We start from the raw sequence: 9,683 nt of genomic DNA on the forward strand, positions 1-9,683 counted from the left end.
ACCTTTCAATTTTTTTTCCAACATTGAAGAAGGTAAAAGCTATTTTGTCCATTGTTTTCTCTATAATTAAGACGTTAACAAAAAAAAGTTATGTCACAGATGAGAGGGGGGGGGGGAGTGGTGATTTTTCTTTATTCAGCTTGTAGACAACTTGAAGGCGCTATGGCCAGGGTTGTTGCTACACGGAGAGCTAGTGCATGAAGACCCCTAGCCAATGAATATATTCTGCCTCAGATAAATTATGTAGGCATATATCCTCTGTTGCTTGAAATATAACAACAATTTTGCAGACTGTCTGTTTTCCAAAACCTAGACCTGTCAACAAGTTCTAGTGACATTCCTTGCTAGAACTATTTTGTATTACAAAAATGAAACGTTAAACAAGAAAGGAGCTGGGAAGATATAATAGGGGAAAAGCTCACCGTTTCATAAAGATGAACTTTCTTTTCAGTGCCCCCCCCCCCCCCCTCCCGGCCCACCTCCGACCATCTCCCACTTTTCCGTAGTCCCTATATATACCTGCCACGCATCTAAGTCTCAGGTAGAGTTTAGATCCACAGTCTATTATGCTAATCTGAAAGTTTGGGTAAAATATATATATATTAATACATGTTTATTATACAAATATATATTTCATCATACTTGTCGTTGTTTTAGTAGTTGAGTAAAGTTGTACAAGAGGCAATTATTATATTCAAGCATGAATTTTATTTTCTTATTTTCTCCTTGACCACACCCTAATGCTGTTGACGTTTCAGTTCCTTTTTGCTTTCATTTGGCGTTGACACTGACGACAATTTTGTGTCTTACAAGAAAATGTATCGCTCAAAAGTAAGTATATCGAACAGACGGCCATGCTTTATATTTTGCCTTTGTAATTACTTGATAAAGAGCTCATGTGTACCTTTCGTTCATTATAATAATTGTAGATGTCTGTACATGTAACGGTCTTCAGTCCCATTCGTATATTTTTATGTAGGGCATTCCGCTGTCGACTCCTCCTCGAGCCTCATTTGAGAGTCGTGTAAGTCAGATGTGCATGTGAGAGGTGTTTAACTTCAAAGCCCTTTAATTCATGACGTCCTTATCATTAACAGGATAGGTCTCATATCCATGAAAGGTGTTACTTGAGAGCAAAATGTCCTAACAAGTAACAGCAATTTACAAAACATATCAATTCTTGAATTTTGAACTGGAACTTTTTTGAAGAAGTTTTATATTTTTCATAACATATTTTTTTTAACGTTACACTAGGGGATCAGGCCAGATACCTGTACGTAATAAGGCATGCTATGAAGAAAAATAAACACAAATTGAGAGGTCACCTGACACATATAATAATCATGTGATATGTGTAACTGCACCCTTTTTCAGTGCCTGCATCGGTATCGTGGCTTTTGATGATAATTAGACCCGTCACAAAACCTATTAATATATATTGTAGAAGTTTGCTTGTTTTTTTCTGCTCCTTTTTATAAACACCAGGCGTGAGCATTTTTGGGGCAGCAGAATTAAGGTGTTAAATGTGGCATGGCACTTAATCTGCTCAAAATGTTGAAGGAAAAAAAATAAAATGTGTGTATGGGAACTGTTTTTTTTTGTGACGGAGAATCTATTGTCCGTTGTGATACATCAGTTATTTGGTTGACTACTTAAGTTGTAAATTGGTGGCAAATCAGTTCTATTTCATTTACAAGCACATTGATTTCAGCTTAATTTTAATTTTTTTAGCAGTCATGAAATACTCAGTAGTAATTAAAAAAATTGATTTATATCTGTAGTATCCAGATGATCCCGGCATGCATAACGCTGGTGGATTACCAGGACTTGGTAGTTCCAGACTTCCGTCCACCTATAGCAAGAGAGGAGACTCCACATTTGTAGAGCGTGTTAGCAACAGCTTTACAGGGTCCATGCTAGGGCTTGGTCTTGTGGCCATTGGACTATTCAGCATCACAGTCAATGAGGTAAATTGATTTTAATGAGAGAATCAGTAACGTTTTAAAAAATATTAAACAGCTTGATAAAAGAGAAGTGAAAGATTCAATATGCTCAGTATAGAGAATAAGTGAGAATGCAAGTAGCTTAAAATCATGTAGCTGAAATGAGCAAGATAATAAAATAACAATCGTTTCATTTGTAAGACTCTGCTATTCTCATCATTTTTGAATAGATATATGTTCAATTCAACCTCAGGAAGAAGAAAATTGAATTAACTTTATGTTTTTTTTTAACAATTATTTCAACATCTTTTACTCTGACTTTCAGCTTGGAATTGATTTTATTTTGCTGTTTTTGTTTTCTTTCCCAGAGTTTTGCTGCATATGTCTCATGGCAATTGGATGATGGCTTGCGCAATATTGTTCCCTTGGAATCCAGTGAGGTTATATTTACAGAAAATAACAACAAGCTTATACATGTCACAGGAAAGCTACGGACTACAGAGGTGAGATATTTTCTATGGGACTATTAAAGTTGTAGAGTGTATTTTGATTTTCTTTATGGTATTTTGCTTCAGGGGGGGGGGGGGATGATTTGGAGTTGGCAGTGCTTTACCTCTTAAAGCTGATGAAGATCTCAGGATTCATTTTTGTAAGGATAGTCTCAGAAACCTGAATTTATTCAAATGACACACATTAATACAATGAGTTTTACCATTTAAATTGATTTGAAGTAATTGTATGCAATGATAATACTTTTCACAACAGTCTTTCATTGCTTTATAAAAACAATTTTATCAATAAATCTAGTTTATGTATCTTTAACATTCAGTTTTACATGTTTTCTTATTGGTGCAATTATATATACATGTATATTGTAATTTTACTTGCATTTAAGCCCCACTGTACTACTTGTAGTTACTTGCTCCCCCTATATAGAAAACAATGACTAATCGGTGCCTGTTGGTCCCCCATGATCCTCTTTTTCTTATGTTAATTGAGAGCTGAGTTGATGAGATAGCCACCCGTCAGTGACCTCGCTGGGTGGTCTAATCCCTCCTGTCCACACTAGTACAGACAGCCTTTAAAAACATAATTGTAATGCAGTCTGTGACTCCCAGTCATGTTTTTAATAAACCTTGATTGAATTGAATTGAATAAATTATTCTGTGTTATGCTTTCCTAGCCCCTGGTAGATTCCCAGTTTGGTATATCAGTGAGAGCAGTGAAGCTACGTCGTCATGTCCAGATGTTCCAATGGGTTGAACATAGGAAACAATCTCCAGGAGAAGATATCCAGTATACATACAGTGAGTCAATAATACTATGCCACATTGTTTGTACCTTGGCACCATGAACTTGTATGATCTAATGATCTATTTCTTTAATCTTAAGTATGTTGAATATTAATTTAAATTATTTGTATTCGCCTTGAGCATCTCTAGAGATGGATGTGTTGCGCTTTATAAATATTGTTATTATTATTTATTTATTATTATTCTTCAACTGTTGCCTGTTCAAGCTGGACTTACCTTTATAGTGGTCAAGTATGTTGTGTGACTGTTCTTTTAAATAGCAATTTAGCAATTAAAACATTTAGTTGAAAGGCATTTACAGTGATGCTACTAGTATACACATAATGTTGGATGTTTGAACTGTTTAAAGCTTCCCAAATTTCCAATTTTCCAAATTACATTTCCTTGAGCTATAATAATAAGGAGTTTTCACACAAAATAATAGAAATCATAGTACCTAATATTTTTTGCATTAACCTACATTAATTTTCCTCAATATTCTGTAATATCATCAATATTGACTCTTGAGCTTTATATCTTGATATGTTAATGAAACCATCAGATATTTTTTTTTTAATGATGTGAAATTCACAGCATAATTTCATCACCATTTTTTTTTATTTGCAGCTAAAGAGTGGAGGTCAGAAATCATTGACAGTGACACTTTTGAAAATTCTGCCAGGCATGTTAATAAAAAGTGAGTATTTTTGTTCATTTCATTCAAGAACTTTTAATGTAAATATATTTATGTATGCACCTTTGTTCTAAAGATAAAAAACAAATTTTTATGTTGATCAATTACATTGTCATCTTGTGTTACAATAAGCATTTCAAGAATCCAAATTTGAGATGAGGAGTTTCATTGATTTTAATCTTTAAATTATCTGTAGTGATCTCTAGAGCCGTAAAATAAATAGATTTTACAAATTGTTCCGGTATTATGTGGTAGTATTTTATGTTTTATTTTAAGCCTATTTTTTATTCTGATACTAGAATTACAGCTACAGGTATTTATTGAGATAGACTGTGTTAAAGGTAATACAAATTTTTGATATAGGGTCATGAATTAGGTTCAAATGAACATTTTGGAAGCATATGTGATCCTACAATATTCAATGATCGTTGTCACAGTTGAAATCAAGTCTAAAGTGATGAAATTATAAATAATAAACTCTTTATATTGTATAACTCCCTCTCAAGATTGATATTACTTACACTTTAAACAATGTCTTTTGACTATCAGAACTGCATATTCCAAAACTTTGCGTATACCTGTAATCTTGGCTCCCTACCAGCACAATCGGTCTTGAAATCTTGATTTTGTATCCCTAACTAAAATATGATACATCCACACAGTGAAAGCTGTAAAGTACCTTGAATGGTCTTTACTAGGGGATATATATACGCAGATAGTATTACATATAGCTTGTCCAAAATGTAAATGAAATTATTACAGAATTCAAATAGTTTTGTAAGCTTTACATTGCATGGATGATGAACACGATATGAATTATTGCTATTTGATTCATTTTTCTTCACAGGGAAATGTCTGTCAAAGGCACTACCTTTGTTGCCATCCGAGCTTACATTGGTAACTTCCAGTTAAAGGAGCCCTTGAAAGAAAAGATTGAAAACTTTGACCCTTACTTCACCACACAGCAACCTTCCAATCCAAACGTTAAACTGCACAATGGCTTTTATCACTTCTCATTAGATATCAACAGACCTATGGTATGTCAAATCAATCAGTTTCTTTTTGTTTTGAAATCATTATGATTACTTTATTTTTGTATCAGTCATTTGTTTTTCTGCATAAGACTTATAACATAGATATAAATGATGTCTCAGAATAAGAATCATTTCAATTTTTCAATTGATGTTGGATTTGGTATTCCAAACAATAATGGGTGGAAGTTAAACAAAAACACATAAAAAGAAAGAATAAAGGATTTAAAGATTTGAGAGAAAATGCATGAAAAAGCAGATGGATATGTTACATATTTATTAGTCTCTGCAGTAATTAAAGGTCATTTTTCAAAACATTTATTTACATGTATATGTCTCTCAATTTGAGAAATGAAGGGAAATTAATTTGAAGAGATAAATGCTTCTGGATTTCTTAAAACGAGGTTTGATGATTTTAAATTGAGTGTGTAATTTTGTATGTTTCATGGCAAATGCTGTAGAAAATATGTCAGCTAGCTTCAAGTTTTACCAATTTAATTCCATTTTATCTTTGTTTTGTATAGATAGGAGAAGTGAGAGTAACATTCAGCTATGCTGGTGTGAGTGGCCAAGAGAGTAGCATCGTAGGCCCACCTGCCACTGTAAGTCAAGTCCCTTTACACTCAATCATGTATCTCTACAGTTAGGATATATTAAAGGCAGCCATCGTTTAACAATGTTGAATCTGAGATTTACGGCCATACGTGTTATCAGTGTCTTTGATATGGTATAATTAGGTATTGAAGCCCTAATAAAATTGTGCTTCAAAATGATCAAGAAGTGCCTCAAAAAAGTAAAAATCTTTGAGAAACCGGTTTTACCATACTCGTTTTCCTCAATAGATTGTAGTGTTATGAAAACTGTTAGGAAAACGCAAAATTTGATTTCGATTTCCAATCATAAATATCTTGATAATCAGACAGGCGATTGGCTTGTCAAAGTTATGGCCTAAAGGTTTATAATAACTAAATTAGTTCTATAATTGACAGCTATGTGCAATGTTGTTTAATATGGCAGTGTATACATTTTAAAGATCCCTGTTCCAAGGCTATATAATACATTTTGTATTGTCTATACAGGGAATATCAAATGTGGTGGAGTGTGAAACACACAATTCAAATGTTGTTGTCCAGTGGGTGCATAGTAGTGCAGCATTTTTCCATGTGTGTTTTTGGAGTACGACCATTCAAATTAAAAAAAAAAATGTATAAATTGTTTAACAATATGCTACCTGTATGCTGTTTTACTACCTTAGCACATCAAAATTTTCTAAATTAGGGAAAGTCATTAGAAAAACAAATATTCCAAGGGAGGATATATTATCAGTTTTGGCTAAAGTAAGCTCCATCTGTTTGGTGCAACATCCATTTGCGTTTGTAATGTCTATCTACATTGCATTCTCTGGATCTCTGGTGTGCAGATTATTGAGATATTTTTTTCTTCTTTTTTTCTTCCACAGGTGAGCATAATTGCCAAGCAGGCAGGAGGAATTCTGACCAGTTATGTAGATAATAGTGGTACAGCAAGAGAGATGGTCCAGATGGGAAAATGGTCTGCAGAGGTAAGACTATCTTATGTTCAATTCTAGAGTCCCACACCTTTGTTTCATGTTATAAGTACTCTTTTACTTACATTGTTATCTGATCATGCTATTTATAGTCTAAAATTGCAAAAAAACTGTGACACCAAATATCGAGATGTGTTTATTATTTGAGAAATATTTTTAGGTTGTGAGATCAAAAAATTGTGGGTGGCCATGACATAAAATTAGTCAGATTTAATACAAATACCCCCCCCCCCCCAATAAAAAGGAACATCCCACAAATGAAAATGAAACAACAACAAAACAATAAGTAAAAGAAGATTTTTTCATGAAGTAACCAATAATCACTTCAAAATCTTAATTAACTTCCAATTTAACCTGAAAACATTAACAGTGTCAATTACCTGTTGTAATACTTAGGAGAAATAAGACACAAGCTTTGCATTAAAACATTAACACTGAGAATGTAAAGGAAGAAGGAAATTCTTAACAGGATGCAAGTGAGTGAAACTTATTTATTAAATGTTTCTGATGTTTGTATTGCCTGCAGGAAATGCTGCTTCGTCACCTGAACCTGCAGACCTCATTGACATGGTCTCTCAGGATTGGAGGATGGCTGATGATATTCTTAGGCTTCTGTTTTATGAAACTCATCACATTTTATATCAGTGAGTATTTAAATGACTTGCATTATGTTGGAAAGGATTTTGCTTTTTTTTTAAGGAAGGAAAACAAAGGATTGAGAGACAAATTTTGGGAGCATGAGAATAGGCATTATAATTTTCTTTGGCTTCATGATTATATTCCTATTAATTTTTCTGTTCAAAGAAGCTTTTATTTAAATAAGTTTTGCTATGATTTGACCTATGATTTGCAACAACAAAAAAGGTTAGGAGGATGAGAATATGCATGATGCATTTTGAAATCAAATATCCAACAAACTTAATCTAAAGCAGGAAAAGATGATTTTTTAAGGAAGATGAGAGAATCAAAACAAGTAGCATGTGGAAAGATGATGGAGAGAAATTTTATGATTTTTAGAAAGGATGGGAAATTTTGAATGGACAAATGTTTGTTCTGAAAACTAGTATATTAACAGGGGAATTTGTGTAAACTCTTAATCCCCCCTGTCGTACATTGTTTTATATCCCAATTTAACATCACACTTACAAATTAGCATCACACAGTCCATACAGTTGTAGCTAAACATTTCTTTTTTAAATTTCTTTTTCTCTTTGTAGTGGATCTGGTACCACCCCTTCGAAAGATTGCATCATTTGGTCTGATAAACTTCAACTTGTGCATCTCCTTCTCACTAGCTTTAAGCTTTGCTGCTTTATGTTATCTAATGACCAGACCAGTGCAAGCTCTTATCATGATGACTATCGCGCTACTACCAGGAATTATCGCTTTTTTCCGACATAAAAAATCACAAAATGAAAGTTTGAGATTATGAGTACAAATAATTGCATTCTGTACTTTCAGATTGATTTGTATTCAGAAGTGTTAGGATATTAGAATTATTTATTTTTTGGTATTTTGATTTTGGGATACAAATGAAATCTAAGATGTTATTTTATTTGTGTGTGTTAAAGAGGAATAAGGGTAAAGAATAACAAAAAAAGACATAATCGGGAGCGCCAGGAGTGTCAAGTCTGACAGACATGAGTGCTATACAAGAACCCACTATTATTATTATCAGACATTTACTAACAACTTCTAAATCCTTCAATATTGCAACAAACAATAAAGTTTATCAACTGAACTGTGGTTATGGTCGAATATCATTGTTCATTTGAATGTTCGAGATGGGCCCATTTTCTACTGGTATTTTTTTCTTTTCTGAGTTGTAATTTAAACAAGGAAGGAAAATAAAAAGATTCCTATAGACACTATTTTCAGATAAACAAAAATGCTAGGCATGTCCAAACTTACATCAAATATGCAATGCTGATTACAGTCGAAGTGGGAGTGGTTCAATGTTTGTATTTTTTCATAGAAAACTATTCTAACTTGAAGAAAGCTTGATGAAATTTTGATGAAATTTAGATTTTACTTGCAATGGTAGAGACATGTTGGTCATTCATCCTATCAGGATATCTAGGAACACAAGCTTTTTATTATCAATGTTACTTGATGTTGCTTCTGTCCCACCTCTTATGTCACAATGTCCCTGGGCAAGACATTAATCTACATTTGCCACACTCGACCCAGGTGATGTAAATGGGTACCTGGCAGGAATTCAATTCTTTGAAATGCTAGAGCGCCGTAATGGCAGCAATGCTAAAGCCGAGGTAATAATTGCGGAGTGCCAGGAGTGTCAAGTATGACAGATATCAGCGCTATACAAAAACCCACTATTGTTATTATTATTATCATTAATGTAGATGTTATCATGGTCTAAAGAATGTATGTCTGAAATTATGTTGCTCCTCAAACGTGAGATAAGAATGTTTTTTATGTACATTAGACATCAAAGCAGCTATGGGAAGTTGTGTAGTGCCTTAGAGGAAGTGATGGGCTCTGTGTCACATGTGGTTACGTTATTGGTGGTAGCTTACTCTAATAATCTGTATAATGTTTAATATGTAGCAAAAAATCATGTAAACTAACCTTGAAAACATTTCTTTTTTTACTGTATGGAAGGTTTTGTCATATGATTCCAAGACTAAAATCTACTCTACACTGTAAATGTAGAGCACACTGTGTTCAAAGACGACTTTCATTGAAATAATTTTTTTATTAATTCATAAATAAGATTTATTGGGATTTTACTTGTTCTTTAATTTCTTTTCTTCTTTCTTTAAAAAAAATAAATTAACCCCTCTAATCATTCTAACATTATGAAGCACCATATCCTATAGAATTGTTTTTATTACTCTGTGTATATGATACATGTATCATTTAACCTCTCACTACCAGGTTCACATACAGTCAAACCTGACTATAGCGACCGCCCAAGGGAAATACAAAAAGTGGTCTTTGTAGACAGGTTCCTTTAGTACATGTTTCAATGAGAACCCATTTTCAAGGGAAACAAAAAATGTGCTTGTTGTAGACAGATGGTCTTTGTAGACAGGTTCCTTTAGTTCATGTTTCAATGAGAAACCATTTTCAAGGGAAACAAAAAATGTGCTTGTTGTAGACAGGTGGTCTTTGTAGACAGGTTCCTTTAGTTCA

General features: G+C 33.4%; 1 protein-coding gene across 1 annotated transcript; it reads left to right on the top strand.

Moving 5' to 3' along the window:
• The first annotated feature begins 731 nt into the window (after positions 1-731).
• On the top strand, positions 732-9,314 carry LOC115918306 (transmembrane protein 43-like). Its single transcript, XM_030972894.1, has 10 exons — positions 732-831; positions 1,782-1,967; positions 2,312-2,446; positions 3,127-3,250; positions 3,863-3,932; positions 4,777-4,966; positions 5,485-5,562; positions 6,420-6,521; positions 7,054-7,171; positions 7,745-9,314. The coding sequence occupies exons 1-10, from the start codon at positions 817-819 to the stop codon at positions 7,957-7,959; spliced, it is 1,233 nt and encodes a 410-aa protein (XP_030828754.1). The 5' UTR covers positions 732-816; the 3' UTR covers positions 7,960-9,314.
• Positions 9,315-9,683: the final 369 nt, after the last annotated feature.

This window comes from Strongylocentrotus purpuratus, unplaced genomic scaffold, assembly GCF_000002235.5.
Source record: "Strongylocentrotus purpuratus isolate Spur 01 unplaced genomic scaffold, Spur_5.0 spur5_scaffold_6, whole genome shotgun sequence".
NCBI lineage: Eukaryota > Metazoa > Echinodermata > Echinoidea > Camarodonta > Strongylocentrotidae > Strongylocentrotus > Strongylocentrotus purpuratus.

Excerpts from the sequence above, each read along its gene's own strand:
- LOC115918306 (XM_030972894.1), top strand. Across the intron at positions 2,447-3,126 it reads GAAAGCTACGGACTACAGAG|CCCCTGGTAGATTCCCAGTT; the intron begins GTGAGATATTTT and ends ATGCTTTCCTAG. Across the intron at positions 4,967-5,484 it reads TAGATATCAACAGACCTATG|ATAGGAGAAGTGAGAGTAAC; the intron begins GTATGTCAAATC and ends TGTTTTGTATAG.